This window comes from Neomonachus schauinslandi, chromosome 5 (assembly GCF_002201575.2).
Source record: "Neomonachus schauinslandi chromosome 5, ASM220157v2, whole genome shotgun sequence".
Classification (NCBI taxonomy): domain Eukaryota; kingdom Metazoa; phylum Chordata; class Mammalia; order Carnivora; family Phocidae; genus Neomonachus; species Neomonachus schauinslandi.
In genome coordinates, this window is record NC_058407.1 from 61,974,650 (window position 1) to 61,991,356 (window position 16,707).

Below are 16,707 nucleotides of genomic sequence, written 5' to 3' on the forward strand. Positions count from 1 at the left end.
CTATGCTTTGGGAGCTATCTGTGTGCAAATACAAGTATTCATTCAGTAAAACTTAATGGGAGAGATGTAACGTTAGTATATATTTTTAAAAATAAGTAAGTATACACATACGGGGAGCAACCATTAGTGAACTGGGGCTGAATCTTGTGGAGCAGGACAGAAATCACAGCTGTGAGCTACCTTGCAGACGGAGACTGGGCCTACCGACATAGAGTGCATGTCATAAACACTGTTTACCCAGTACACACGCAGAACTCACTAGCACATACTGAAAATTATTCCACCCCCCCCGGGGCTACAGGTCCAACTCAAAGTCAATAACTGGAGGGGGGAATCTAACATGCGGAGCAGATGTAAGCCTTTTTTTTTTATAACTTAAAAATAGGATCAAAAGGCTCTTACCTCTGTTAAAAACTTATTAGAAGGCACTAAACCTAGTCCAGGATTTTTAAGTCTAATAGTTAATCAGGAATAATGATCTGCCAGAAAAAATGGAAAAAAACAGTTCTGTAACTAAAGCAACTGTTCCATGTCCTTCTGGGAGCAGGAGAGTCCACTGAAGCACATCACGGACTATTGCTCTTTGTGAGTTTATCTTTGGAAATCTGTTCTAATACTTGCTTTGGACTCCTCTCATACATAAAAAGAAGCAATGTCATGGTTTACTGCACCTTCTCCTACTGATGGAATTAACTTACGCAAAAAGACCCACGTTTACAAAAGTCTGTAACAAACGTCCAGAGACTAAATCTCTGAAGTAGTTCTGAAAGCGGGGATGGGTTATGTTATGTGGAGCAGAGGGTATGGAATAAAGGGGAAGGAAGACCCAGAGATTTATCCACAGCCACAGAACCCTGTATCATGGCATACACTTTGAATCAGAATATAATTTACTTCTGTCTTCTATCAAAGTGGGACTGACTTTATTTCATGCCTTCAAGAAATGACACTACCCTAGATGCAGCCTGAGTCCTAGGGCTTCCCTCACAGTGAGTCAGGGTAGAGCCCCCAGCATGACCAAGCCTACAGCAAATCCCAACTCCCTCTTCTCTTCTCCGGTGCTGCTCTCGAACCACATCAGGCCTGAGAAGTGGGCACCATTTGCCCTCCATTTGCCAAATGTGCTTTATTTAAAAAGTGCTAACCTAAATAAGATGCTGGTTTTCAAAAAGCTCTCTGTATAAAGGACCATTTCCCAAGACACTGTCCCCTACAGAGGACATCATGTATAGCTTTCTTTTATAGCAAAATGGTGAGGGCATGAAGAATAGATGATGTCATCTTGAAAAGATGCTCCGACTGCCAATTGCTCAGCTGACCTCTGTGGATGGAACCCAGTCCTCAGGATCCGAGTTTGCCCGTGTTTATGATTCCACTCCCAAGCAGACAAGAGTGTTCATAGGTGGTTACCTCCTTGCTGAGGGCAAAGGTCTAGTGGGCCCAGACAACTAAACCGAGAACAACAGTGTCCTCAGGGTACAGTGAGAGAATAGAGAGGCAACAGGATTATCAGGGCAGAAGGAGGGGTAGGGCAACATGATATTCATATGATGTTTATATCATATACAAATGTTTATGTGATGGAGCCAGAAGTTGAGGTTGGGTGGTTAATGCCGAGGACTGTCCTCCCTCGCAGGCAGTGTAGTTGAATAGAAAGAGCAGAATTCCATCCCAGGCTCACCTGCTGTTAGGCTAAATGACCCTATTTCTTCACATGTAAAATAAGGATGATACCTACCACCTGGGCTGCTGGGAAGATGAAAAAGACAACTTGTCCATTACAAAAAAAAAAAAAAGACAACTTGTCCAAAATGCCTAATCCAATGCCTAATGCACAGAGGGCAGTCAACAAATGTTAGCCTCCCCACCTCCACACCCTTTCCTTCTCCACTTTCTTCCAGTTGCTGAAACCCACACTGGCTCTTCTTGCATCTGGTCAGAATAACTTGGAAAACTTGACCTTGATATATCCAAACTCCGCTGACCTCCAGAAGCCACCCACATAAGTTCTCATGGTAACAGACCCAGAGGCTGAGTCAACCTCTACAGCTTTCACTCTCCCCAACCAAAGGACAAGTTTTCTCTGAAGATTATACAACTTTGATGAAAAAAACGTCATGGGAACAAGTAGTACAGAGAGAACGTTTTACATGCTATCTCAATCATTAGAAAGGTGCTGTATCATAGCCTTCAACATTGCAGGGGATGTTGCAGAGATTTCACAAAGGCTTCTGAGCCAAATGTGGGTTCTCATTAAAGCTATACTGGACACGAGCCTTTCTCTCATAAAACTGAGCATCACCACTTATCAGGAAACCACCCTACAAAGACAGGAAAGCAGAAGGACACCACCAAAGGTCATGTGGGGACCCAGGGGTGGGACAGGGGAAAAAGAAAGTTAAGGGAACCTAGACAAAGCAGATCAATAAGAATGACTCTTCTCTCCCTTCCACTTTAGCTGGGTGGGTTTTTTTTCGGGGAGGGGGTTGGTTTTTTTGTTGTTGTTTAAAGATTTTATTTATTTGTCAGAGAGAGAGACAGTGAGAGAGGGAACAGAAGCAGGGGGAGTGGGAGAGGGAGAAGCAGACTTCCCGCAGAGCCGGGAGCCCAATGCAGGGCTCGATCCCAGGACCCTGGGATCATGACCTGAGCCGAAGGCAGATGCTTAACGACTGAGCCACCCAGGCGCCCCTAGCTGGGTGTTTTTTAAATACAACTCTGTGCTATGAATTCTTAAAGAATATGTTACAGGGGTGTATGTTTTCTCTTGTCTTGTTTAGATGAAAACACCAGGCAGAAATGGGTATAATTAGAATGGAAGAGCAAATATTGGAGATGGGGCAAACTGAATAATATAACCAAACAACTGAATAATATAACCAAACTAAATTTTAAAAACTATTTGTATTTTATTTTCTTTTAAAATTGTGTATATATTTACATTTATATTTGTAGGCAGTTGCTAAGAATTGACAAACTGATCTGAGTACTTTACATTCTCAAGGAATAGATCATTTATTAATATTTATATTGGACTTCACAGTGCTCAGAGCACTGTCTCATATGTTATTGGATCCTAATAGTAAGGTATTAATATCCCTAGTTTTTAAATTGAATTATAATTAATATCAATGCTGTGTTCAGTTCAGGTGTACAACATGATTATTTAACAATTCTATGCATTACTCAGTGCTCATCATGGTAAGTGTACTCACATCTGTCACCAAACAACATTATTACGATATTATTGACTCTATTCCCTATGCTGTACTTTTCATCTCCATGACTTATTTATTTTATAACTGGAAGTTTGTACCTCTTAATCCCCTTTATCCATTTCACCCATTTCCCCCCCACCTCTCTCCCCTCTGGCAACCACCAGTTTGTTCTCTGTATTAATATCCCTACTTTTATTTAACAGATGAGGACATAGAGCCTAAGGGAAATGAAGTGATTTTACCCCCACTAGGTCTTGCAGCTAGTGAGAAAGAATTAGAGGACTTAAACCTAAGCCTCCTGATGGCAAAGCTCTCCTCCCACACCAGGCTGCCTCTCATTAATTCTCCCCGCCCCCCCAACACACACACAAAACCACAATTCTTACCTTCCAACTCCTCTTTCTCATAGTGAATGTTGAGAATTGTACTGGTCCCACCCTGATCCACCACAGCCTCTTCATCTGGTCTCTGTTGAAACAAAAAGAAGTAGCCATAGTAATATGCATACATTCATCCAAACATTCATTTAAGTCCCACCTATATGCCCGACCCTTTTTGCAACCCTTGGGGGAGAAAGCACGATGGTTTACATATGTTTTTCATTTGAACCTCACAATAACTTTGAGACACAAACGTGACAGCCATTCTCTTTCTCATTTTATAAAAGAGCAGCCTGAGAGTCAGAGAAAATGGAGTAATTATTGGTCAAGGGCACAAATGTGGTAAAAGGCAGAGGTGGGACTGAACTCAGGTCTTGTGACTACAGATCTCATGCCTTTTCCAACTCCCCACTCCACCTGTACAAGTGGATAATAGCCCTGCATTTTGTAAGTGGTGTCAACTACATCATTTCATTTATTGTAAATTGGTCTCCTTGACCTCTCTACAGTGTTTGAGCCTCTTGTCCTTGAAATTCTCCATCCTGCTTCTCTGATCAAGTCTCCTCCCTCTCAACCTAAGGCTCAGCTTCTTCCTCTAACCATAATTCCCAAGCAGGAGCACTCTACCTTTTGTTTCCTTCCCTTGAGTCTTACAATCTCAACAGTAGCCTGAAACTGTTGACTCAGTATTTGACAAACCATTGGGATGTTGACCACAAGATCCACAGGACTAAAACCAAACTAATCTTTCCAAAACTAGCACCCTGTGCTCATTTACTTACACTCACCCATGGCACCATTGTTTCTTAGTCCACATTTGAAATTTCAAATGTATTGACTTATCCATTCCATGTATACTGAGTGTCTATTATATGTCTTCAGGGAAATTGTTTTCTCCCTTTTCTTATCAAGTCCTCCTTTGCAATTTTTCTTGAATCCACTCTCATGTCTCATCTACTCTAGGCCACACTCTCCAGCCCTTTAGGTCATACTGGACATGTTTTCATTTCTGGAACCACACTTACTTTCTTCCTTGAGTGTTTCTCCCTCCCTGAACTATAAGTTTCTCCCTGCTATCCTCACCTCCACCACCAACAGCCAATACTTATTCATCATCCCGCAGATCTCAGCCTCCATGCACTTCCTTGAAAGGCTTCCCTGACTACCTCTCATCTGAACTAAGCTAGGTCCCCCCATTAATATGCCTTCACAGCACACTGTACTTCTCCTTCGTAATGAAATGTCTCTGCTCAAGGGAGGGACCCTGTGTGTCTTCCTCACCACTGTTTCCCCAGCATCCTACACAGACTTTTCACATAGTAGGTACTCAATAATTCTTTGGTAAAATAATGAATATAATGGCACCTACCTTATCAAGACCCTGAATTATTTCAAAAAAAATCTGAACTGATTTTCCTGCCAATCTATTTCTCTTATCAAATCTGCAGCTCCAGCCAACTTCACTGATCCCATGGGCATTGTGCACGTTCCCACTTTCATGCCTTTGCTCACATGTCCTGTCGTCTAATGTGCCCCATCCCCAACTCTCTGCCAAGTCCAGACTATCTTCTAGATCCTGCTCAAATTTCCAGCTTACTGTCCTAATTTTACTCTTTTCCTTTCCAGTTATCATCCATGTCCCCAAATAAGGTAACCCTGAACTGCATTTTCCTAATGAGAAGATTCAAGAACATTTTTTTTAAAGATTTTGTTTTATTTATTTGAGAGAGAAAGAGAAAGAGAGCGAGCACAAACAGGGGGAGCGGCAGGCAGAGGGAGAGGGAGAAGCAGGCTCCCCACTGAGCAGGGAGCCCGGTGACCCCAATGTCATGGGGCTCTATCCCAGGACCCCAGGATCATGACCTGAGCTGAAGGCAGATGCTCAACCGACTGAGCCACCCAGGCACCGCTCAGAAAAGTTTTTGAGGACAACTTGAATAAACCAATTTTTAGGGAAGTAGATGAAAGTCAAATGTCTATCTATCTATCTATCTATCTATCTATCTATCTATCTATCTATCAATGCTATTCTTTTTTCTATTCAAGTATATTTCTGCTATTTCTTTTTTTTACTCAAGTATAATTAACATATGTGTTAAATTAGTTTCAAGTGTATAATATAATGATTCAACACTTCCAAACATACTCAGTGCTCATCAAGGTAAGTATATTCTTAATTCCCTTTATCTTTTTCACCCATCCCCCTGGCAACTACCAATTTGTTCTCTGTATTTAAGAGGCTGGGGTTTTGTGGTACCTGAGTGGCTCAGTTGGTTAAGCAGCTGCCTTCAGCTCAGGTCATGTTCCCAGAATCCCATATATATGTACATATATATGTAAAAGAAAAAGTGTTGGAACATAAGCATCTGCTTATACTTAAAAGCAGACAAAGGAAGACTAAGCCATGAACATTTTTTTTAATAGTTACCTATAGAGGAGTTAGGAGACAAGGACAGAACACCAGAATTCTTTGAATATACCTGATTTTACAAATATCTTACATATTTTTAAACAAAACTAAAAATTTTAAAAGCAATTCCCAGAAATGAAAAACAAAATGAAAACAAAGGTCAAATTGATGGCATAACTATTCCAAGAGAAATTATTCCACGTAACTTTAAGATATAATAAATTGACTGAACATCCTTAGTGGCATATACCCTAAAGACCAAAAGAGTTTAAGAAGATCTTTTTTTTTTTTTTAAAGATTTTATTTATTTATTTGACAGAGAGAGATAGCGAGAGCAGGAACACAAGCAGCGGGAGTGGGAGAGGGAGAGCAGGCTTCCTGCTGAGGAGGGAACCCGATGTGGGACTTGATCCCAGGACCCTGGGATCATGACCTGAGCCAAAGGCAGACGCTTAACGACTGAGCCACCCAGGAGGCCGAGTTTAAGAAGATCTTAAACTGCTTTTTAGTTATCTATTGGTGGTAGTGTTGGTGCTATCACTCTGAGACAGTTGTCCATTGTGAGATAAACAAATGAGTGATTATGTAAACTTGTTCTGTCATTCTCAATGTCATTGAGAACTGGCATTCTCAGCAGGGGTAAGAGGAAATACAGTCTTAAGATAGAAGTTAAGTAAAAACCATGTAGTCCTGAATTTGAATCGGATGTATCAACAAGAACATATATTTTTATCTTTTAATATTTTTAAATTTATAAATTTACATTTTCTAGCTCTGTCCACTCAAAAGTCCTAGAAAAAAAATGAACAGCCAGAAGCAATGAGTATCCTTAGCACCTAGATTGTGGTCTCTTAAAGTATCATTTTCTGGGGAGGGGGGTGGGAGGATGGGTTAGCCTGGTGATGGGTATTGAGGAGGGCACATTCTGCATGGAGCACTGGGTGTTATGCACAAACAATGAATCATGGAACACTTCATCTAAAACTAATGATGTAATGTATGGGGATTAACATAAGAATAAAAATAAAATAAAAAATAAAATAAGTAAAAAAAAAAAAAGTATCATTTTCTACTAAAAGCTACCCACAGACAACTAGGATGGTGTCAAAAGGACTCAGGAGTCAACTTAAAGAGATCCCTTGCTTTTTAGGACAATTTGAGCATCAGTAAGAGTAATAACTATAACAGATTAACTATATCAAATATGTTAAAATCCATGAGTTCACAATGTCACTCTAAAAATTAATTGGTCACCATTGGAGGATCATGCTAACAAACCAACTCATTATTTTGAAAACTGTTAAAAATTTATCTTGGCTTTCCTATATAAATTGTACCATAGAGTGATATCATAGAAGAGATGAAAGCAGTTTCTTATTATAGAAAAGAATAAATGAAAAAGGAATGTTAGAATTAGGATATCACCATTTTGCAATCCCTAATAGATTACATTGATTTTCAATAGCCGCTAACATCACAAAGAGAGAAAACCAGACATTACATGTCTCCTAATGGGAGGCCATATCACCTGACCCATTAGGTAATCTTAACAAATAAATCGTCCCTGAATCTAACCAAGCCTCTAAATCCAAATACCAATTTACTGGAAATACAGTGAAGCACAATTCCATGGAAAAACACCAGCATGAGAATACAATCAACAAAATCCAGACTGTGGGAAACTATAGAACAAAGCCTCTCCCTCCCCCTACCCCTTTTTTAAAATAAATAATTGCAAGAAGAGAAAGACAGAAACAGAGACAGGGAGAGAAGAAGGTGAAAGCAGTAGTTTAAAAGAGACAACAAACAAATCTCAATGTGTGGACTTTATTTGAATCCTGATTCAAACAAACCAAAATAATATTTTTAGTTATTTTTTAAAATAATTTTTTGAGACAATTGGAAATTTGAATATTTGACTAGATCTTTTATCGTATTAAAGAAATTGCTATTTTTTCTTTAGGTGATACTATGCTCATTTTCTAAAGAATTCTTATCTTTTTTGTTTTTGTTTTTTTTTGAATTCTTATCTTTTTTTTTTTGTATGGGATTGTTGAATCACTATCTTACACACCTTAAACTAATATAACACTGTATGTTAACTATGCTGAAATTAAAATAAAATAAAATTTTAAATTAAAAAAGAATTCTTATCTTTTAGTGATACACACAGAAATATTTACAGATAAAACTGAAAGATTACAGATACGGAAAATAATATATTAACTTAGAAATACTACTTTTTTCACATTTTATAATTATTTAAGAATATTCAAAATCTTCAAATACACCTTTAACATCAATGTAAAGACTCATATAAAGTAAAGGAATAACTTTTAGGCAGAAAAACTTGCTTTTACTTTAGATTTGTTATTCATTTATCTAGCTCATCTTTTCGATCATGGATTTCCGGATGGCAACAGCCACAATTTGTCATCTTTATGCTTGTAGAGCCCAATACAGTAGCTTACCACTGTAAGTACTTTGCATTCTTGTAAGTCCCAGAAGGGGAGGTGCTGTGCCTATGTTCACCACTATGTACCTAGCAGCTAGTATAATGTCCAGTATGTGGTAAGTATCCAAAACCTGTGATGAATAAATATTTATTACAGTTCTGAACTCTTTATCATATGATCATTATATTTTCCCATAAAACTTCATACATATATGAATAACTTTTCATGTCAGCTTCCCCACAGATAGGGGAATAATATCCAGGTTTATAATATCCAAAGGACAGGGACCAATTAGTTATAATGTTTAGCACTGTCCACAGATCCCTGGCACAGCATAGAACACAGCAGGAATCTGGAGGAAGGGGGCAGGGGAGATGGCGGGATAATTGATTTTATGATTCTAAGAACCATGAAAACAAAATATGGAGAGGAAGGTCAAACATCTGAAATATTCAGGTTGAAAAATCAACCTGTTTCCTTAATTTAGATTAGTTAACCACAGCCTAAACTCACTGAATAATTGTTCATCCACTTTCTTTGTCTTGCCAAAGAAAACAGAGCCACTGTCAAACACCATTAGCCAAAGCATTTGAAATGTCAGGCTTGGATGTGAATGTGCGGACCTCGTGTGGATCCCTGTTCAAATAAACCAACTATTTAAAAAATTATAAGGCACTCACATCAACTTAAACAACTAAATGGATATTTATTAAGGAGTTATTGTTAATTTTAAAAAATAGTAATATTGTGATTTGGTAGTTATGTCATTTAAAAACCTTCTTAATCTTTAGTGATACATACTGAAGTGTTTACTGATGAAATGATATGATGTCTGGGATTTGGAGAATGGGTGGGGACATAATGAAACAGAATAGATATGTGTTCATTGTTGAAGCCAGGTCATGGGTACATGACGAGTCACTTTTACAAGTCTTTCTACTTTGTTTTTTTTTTTTTTTTAAGATTTTATTTATTTATTTGACAGAGAGAGAGTTAGCGAGAGCAGGAACACAAGCAGAGGGAGTGGGAGAGGGAGAAACAGGCTTCCCGCTGAGCAGGGAGCCCAATGTGGGGGCTCTGGGATCATGACCTGAGCTGAAGGCAGACGCTTAACGACTGAGCCATACAGGTGCCCCTAGTCTTTCTACTTTGTTATCTGCTTGAAATGTTCCATAAATTTCAAGTATATACAAAGTGTTTAAAATCATAAAAAATGAAAAGAAAAGAATATCAAGTCTCATTTGTCTGTGCTTGTTGCAGATTCCTCACCAGCTGGCTGTTATATTTCCTCTGATACCATCATTATTTCTGGCAGAGAGGATTTCTTATCCATAGATTTCTAGGGTTCCCATGAATGGGCTTCAGGATTATGTGTGAGTACACATTTTTCTTGAGAAGGTCCGTAACTTTCATCAGATTCTCAGGGAAGCTTGTGACTCAGAAAAGATTGGAATCATGAGAACCACGTTACTTAAGTTTAGGAGATAAAGGAAAGAAAGGAGGGAGGGAAAGAAGAGTGAACTAGAGAAAAGGTGGTGTTTCTAAGTCTCCTCTTTTCTATACTTCCTCCTAGCTCACAGACAATGACCCGCTATGTAAATGTGAATTGATTTGGGTGCCTACCTCAAGGACTAGAGAAGATTAAAAGAACTGAGGAGGTTAAAAACACATTAAAACACTGAAATTACAAGGCACATCTTGTTATGAGTTTTGAAAAATGAATGAATTGTACCTGAGTAGCAGACCAGATTCTAACTTACAGTTAATGGACAAATGAAAAGGCAGGGGCAGGGCTGAGCCTTGCACAATGGCTCCAGCTCCTGGAAGCAGCCGCCAGAGGCTGCAGGGGAGGGGGAAGGCAGCAGACAGTGGAGCCCACCTTGAGCCCTCTCCCTGACTCATGCCCCCTGCTGCGCCACTCTGGACCTGTGGGGTGGTGGACCTGCCAAACTCAACTCCGCCTCCTTTCCTGCAGTTAGTCTCAGACTTTTCACCTCCAAAGACCCCTTTCATCTTTTTTCCTAAGGATCCAGTGTTTTCAGAGATTGTGTACACCCATCCACCCTCCTATCCTCACCCCCAAGAAAAAAGAGTCAAGCATTTACTGAGTTCTGATACATTTAACCATTTTTAAAACAACAAATATAGAAGTGACTTCCAGGGTTTCTAATCAGCAAAGTAAGTTGATACAGTGAGTTTTGGAACAAATATTTACTGAGCACTTCCTATACGCCTAGTATTGTGCTTTACGTATATTACTCCAATTAATCCTTACAGCAGTCTTAAATCAAGGCTAAGTAAGATCACACAAGAGCTAAGTGGGATAGGAGGAACTCAAACTCAAGCCTCTCTGTATTCTTATTAACACTGTATGCTAATTTTGCCAAAAGCAAAGAACCCAGTCATTTCAGAGAGCTCAGGTCACCTGATCAGGCATTAGTGTCCACAGCTCAAGATCCACATTATTACCATCTTAAATCCTTAGTGTGCCAGAACCTGGTACTTGAAACTTGTACTTTTTGCCCTTTTACTGACCGGACTTCCAATAGTTCTCCATCTCATTCACTTCCATCTTCCTCTTCAGCCAACAAAGTCTCTGAATTCTGGCCCCTTGTACACCCTTGTCAGTGAATCTGGCCCACAGATGCCCATCTGTCTAATGCCCTCAATCTGACGTCCTCACGGAATTCAGCCTGCTTTAGTGAGAACAAAGGTTCCATAAGGACTTGTATAGTTGTTCCAGACCTCCTCTCAGTGGCCATGAGCTCCTCAATACCCAGGAACTTCCTATTCTGACTCTTCAGCAGCCGCTGGGGCCTCAAATTTCAAAGTAGCTCTGGTTTCTCAGTGATTCTTTTCTTGAACCTCACCTGAAGTCACTCCTGTTCAGTATTCAGACTACTAGTTAGTTAGTACATGGTGGTAGGCAGAGTAATGCCCCACCCACCTGCCGACCCAAGTAAGATTACAGTTGGAAGTAAGGTTCCTCATCAGCTGAACTTAAAATAAGGAGATTATCCTGGATTATCTGGTGGGCTCAATGTAATCACAGGGTCCCTAAAAAGTGGACAAGGGGGGCGGAAGACTAGAGTCCAAGAAAGAGATGTGATGCCAAAAGCAGGGTTGGAGACACGCTATGCTTCTAGCTTTGAGTGGAGGGAGGGAACTAGGCGCCAAGGAATGCAGTTAGCCTTCAGAAGCTGCAGAAGTCAAGGAAACAGATTCTTCCTTAGAGCCTCCAGAAAGAAACACAGCCCTGCCAACACTTTGATATAGCCCAGTGAGAGCTGCGTTGGATTTGTCAAGTACAGAACTGTAAGATAATCAATTTGTGGGTTTTTAAAAAGATTTTATTTATTTATTTGAGAGAATGAGAGAGAGAGCACATGAGAGGGGGAGGGTCAGAGGGAGAAGCAGACTCCCCGCCGAGCAGGGAGCCCGATGTGGGACTAATTTGTGTTGCTTTAAGCCACCAAATTTGTGGTCATTTGCTATGGCAGCAACAGAAACTAATACACACATTATGGCTCCCTAACTACCAAGACCAGAGTAAACTTATTACTGCCTTACAGGAACAACCACCCTCTCCATTATCTAAGATTTGTTGCTGTTACCTAGCAGCAGATCTAGAATAAACATGGTTGCTTTCTGTGTCCTGACTAGTACTAGGCAGTCTTGACTGAGAGCCCTGTCTACACTGCCAAGGCAAACCTGAGCTAAGGCAATTATCTACAGATTTTGAAGGAAGTAAATTTGCAACCTGAATTGTCCCCCAGACTACCACAATTCTCTGCTTGGCAGGACAGTCCACACCTCTCCTACTGAAGCTCCCCAGTGGAGCTGGGAAAACCAGGGACAGAGGATGCTCACAATTTACCCCCACTCCCACGTAGAAAGAGAACACCTAGTGTATGTTGGAAGAGGGTGGAGGAATATGGATTATACGCTACAATGTAGTGAGAGGAGAAATGCCATGGTTGATACTTTTATTCAATAACATTCAGCAAATGTTAACTGGGCTCCAACACATGCCAGTCATTAGGCGCTAGCATTCAGGTCTCCCTCAGGAAGTCTTGGCTTGGATGAGTTTTTCCAGGTCCACAGAAGATAGGGAATGTGACTCTCTTCTCATCAGTCCTTCTCATCAGCCATCCTTCCTAATTATCATCCATTTCCCAGGGCTGAATTTTCCATTCTGAGCAGGCCTGATTCACAGAAAAGCCTTGGAAACCCAAACTCACTTGCTCGCCTCTCTGTCACTTACACCATCCCTGAACCTGCCTGCAGTTCCCAGCACCCCTTGGCTCAATTGCTGATGGTTCTGACCACTCCAGCCTTCTCCTCCAGCACTTCTTTCTGCTCAATTCTGAAAGTGCTGATCAGGAGAACTTTGAAGATACAAGATGTCCTCAGTTCCAGTCCAAACTAGAGGCTCTCCCTAAAGTTTTCTGCTCTTCCTCCTCCCTTACTACCTAACCCCTTTAGGAGCACATTGACTCCTAAAATTTCAATAACCACCTCCAGAAATCTCATCAAAATTCAGTAATGCAGGCCTTCATTAAGTCATCCTACGTTACAAAAAAAAAAAAAAAAGTCATCCCAAATTACAGCTTCCTAGCTGGCCTCCCTCAGTCCAATCTCTTCCTAATCCAATACATCCATTGTATACCTTGCCACATATCTTCCCAAACATTTACTAGTGCTCACTCCCAGTCAGGCACTGGCCTAGGTTTCAAAGACACAAGCTACCATAACGCAGAGTGATTAAAGGCACGTACTTTGGAGACAGTAATAGCATTTGGTGGGCATTGTGAGCAGAGAAGACAGAATGATGAATTCTGATGGTGATCTAGAGCCAGACCTTGAAAGCTAAATGGAATATTCCAGGGGAAGAGGAGGGAAAAGCAATGGGCCCCTGATGCTCTGTGCTAATCCCGACAAGACCATGAGCTCCTTGAGGAGAAGCGCATCGGCTTTGGATATAGGAAAGTCATTCATTCACTCAAGCAACTAAGCACCTATTTTATACCAGGAACTGTGCTGTATGACAAGATTTTCCTCCTGGTCCTTGCCCCCAAGAAGTTTCCATTCAAAAAGATAATATAGAAATCAAACAAGAACACTTCAGATGAGTTAAAAATGCTATTAAGAACATAAAGCAGGATCGTATGAAAGAGAGTCACTGTGGGTGGAGGTCAGGGAAAGCCACTCTGAGGTGGTAACATTTGAGTTCAGTCACAAAAAAGCCTGGGTAGAATCATGTCCTAGGCAGAGAAAACGACAGGAACAAAGATCCTAAAGCATGAAGGAGCTTGCCATATTAAAGAAATGGAAAGAAAGCCAGTACAGAGGTGCGTGGTGAGAGAATGGAGGAAAGGCAGTCAGTGCTGAGCACACTGAAGCTTGGTAAGCCATGATGAGTTTGGATCTTATTTTAAAATGCACCGGGAAACCACTGAAGGGTCTCAAGATAGGATGGGGCATGATTTGTGTTTTTAAAAGCTCTCTCTGGCTGCCATGTGGAAGGTGGACTGTAGAAGGGCAAGAGAGATAGAGCAGAGGGAAGTGTAGGAGGCTAGTGCAGTAGTCCAAACCAGAGAAAACAGCCTAGACTTATGATATTTAGATGTGATGCTTAGAATCTCTCTTTACACCAAGTTACACAATCTCCTTGCTTTGCAAGGTCCATCCCCCCATAACACACACACACACACACACACACAGAGCCTAACTGGCACATAGGAGGCTTCATGGGTAATTTTCAATCGGTTGACTGTGTGTCTTCCAGGTCATCCCTATTTCCTTTCCTCCTCCTGCCCTCATTTTTCTTCCTCCCCCATATCTCAAGTGCCCATTTGCCCATCACCTGACTCAGCCTTCATGAGGTCGTGCTGTTCCTGCTCTATCCCTTTTCCTCTCCTCACCCCACCACTCGTGAAAGTTACATGAACTAGATGTAAAGGAGATAATTATTTTCTATTCTACCCCAGAAGCACTCAGGAATTATAAATTTCACAGAGCACTAACAGAAGCTTATGGGTTATTATGATCTTGACAATACAACTGCTACACATTCTGCATGTTAAGGACACTGTCTCCTCACACTCATTCCTGCTTATTCTATTCCTCCCACTGGAGCCAGAGAAATCTTTCAATAGGAAAATCTGATCATGATCTCATTGGTGCTTGCTCTCTCATCCCCCCCCCCCACTCTCATGCACTTGTGCTCTCTCTTTCTTGCAATCTTTCTCTCTCTCCTTCCCCTCCCTGCTTAAACCCCTTCGTGGCTTCCCCTTGATCCTCAAATAAATCCCAACTTTCTCAGGATGGGCCATAATGACCCTATGTGTTACAACCCCAGAGTGTATCTCACACCACCTCCCCGCCCCCCACCGTTGCTCCCTGTGGCTCCAGCCACACTGGCCTTCTTTCAGGCCCTCTAACTAGATATGCCCCCTTTCTGCTATTCTCTTTGTCTCCAAGGTCCTTTGATCTCCCTCTTCCCTCAGTTGACACTCTTTCTTTAGACCTTTAATTTTCTTCTTTAGCAAACTCTTCTCTCATCTAAGACCAAGGCTGGAACCACTCAGAGCACTGCCTATCTTTCTTTCGAAACACTTATCACAGTTCATAATAATACATTTACTTATGGGATTATTTGATTAAAAATGGTTATTTCTCCCCACCCCCCAAGACAGGAAGCTCCAGGGGGCAAGAACATTGCCTATTTTTGCTCATCACTGTCTCCCCAGCATACATTGGATAAACTTAAGATATGAAAAGATTTTCCAAAATCTTAGATATGGTTCCCTTTTTGATGGAGCAAGCAAACAAGGAATCATGGATCTTCTAGTGGCAAACTATTACAGGAGGAAGAAGAGTCAGTGTCTGATGCCCATTTTGCTACACACTCAGACTGTTTCCCCTGCCTCCTTACAGAAAACATCACTGACATCAACATGCACTTGTTTCCAAGACCCATCATCCTTCCTAAGAAGGCCCATCATCCTCTTCACACCCCTCCACTTCAGACTTGACCCCCCATCTCTCTTTCCAGAGCAGTAACTAGACCACCTGACTGCACAGGAAAGGGGGGGGGGTGAGAATTCAATAAGCTACCACTCACTTACTGGTTGTCACACAATAAAGCATTTCACAAATAGCACCTCATTTAGTCCTCAAAACAACTCCATGAGGTAAGCAAAGCAGGTATTACCATCCCCATTTTACTAGATGGAGAAACTGAGGTTCAAGGAGGCAAGTGACGTATTCAAGGTCACAAAGCCAGTGCAAGGCGGATGTAGGATTTGAGCCTACAGTCTCTGACACCTAATCCAACGCTTTCCCTGACATTTGCCACCCCAACAGTTATCACATACTTAAATCTGGTTTCCTCATTCCCTTAATTAAACACCTGTTCCTGACCTCTCAACACATCCCCAGCCCATTTCCCCTTCCCTTCCCAGAAGTTTCCAGATGCCTGCCCAAGGGGATGGAGAAAGTCATAAAGCTGGCCACACTAGTGGGGTCTGGTCCCAGCCTCCAGTCTTTCCAGCTCTTTCTCTGAACCACTGAGGAACCAGAAGTCTCCAGAAATAAAAACACAAAGAGGAGACCTGCCCCACCAGAGCAAGCTCCTTGGCCACCCTTCCTCCCGCGTTCCAACAAGACGCCGCGAGGCCAGAAGCCAGCCTCCCTCCCAAGAAGGAGTACCCGAGGAGAACAGAGGTCACCGCCCGCCGCCGTCAGGGCTCCCCGGGCCGGCCGCGCAAGGGATGCGGCAGTGATCCGCCGGCTCCCAGGTTCGGCCCAAGGTCACCCGCTCGCGGCCCCGGCCCGATCCCCAGCCGCCCGGAGCGCCCCCTGGTGTCGCTGGCGGGCCTCCCCTCGCCCTCAGGGAGTGGCCTGCGAAGCCCGGCTCGGGGGCAGAGGCAGGAGGGTGGGCAGAGGATGAGGAGGCCGAGCCCCGGGGAGGGGCGGGAGGCGGGGCCCTACCTGATAGCGGAGGACGCCGTCCGGCTCGTTACTCCCGGCCGGCATGGCGGAACCCAGCTAGGTCTGGCCCGAGGGCTCCAGGCCGAGCGTCAGCAGCCCGCGCGCTCCGGTCGGCTCTGAGCCGATCGCCCGAGCGGCGACCCCTACCCCGGAGCCAACGGTCAACCATCAACCGCCGCCGCCTCCATTGCCACCGGCCCGCGAGGCCTCGCCGCAGCCAATCAGCGTGCGGCCTGTGCGGCCAATCA

General features: G+C 42.4%; 1 protein-coding gene across 1 annotated transcript in view; it reads right to left on the minus strand.

The window, feature by feature from the left end:
* SLC4A8 (solute carrier family 4 member 8) overlaps positions 1-16,504 on the minus strand; it is a 68,024-nt gene extending 51,520 nt beyond the window's left edge. Inside the window, exons 1-2 of the mRNA XM_044915201.1 lie at positions 16,460-16,504; positions 3,605-3,686 (exon numbers count right to left, since the gene is read on the minus strand). Of these exons, the coding sequence (XP_044771136.1) occupies positions 3,605-3,686; positions 16,460-16,504 (127 nt within the window). The remainder of the gene's footprint in view (positions 1-3,604; positions 3,687-16,459) is intronic.
* Positions 16,505-16,707: the final 203 nt, after the last annotated feature.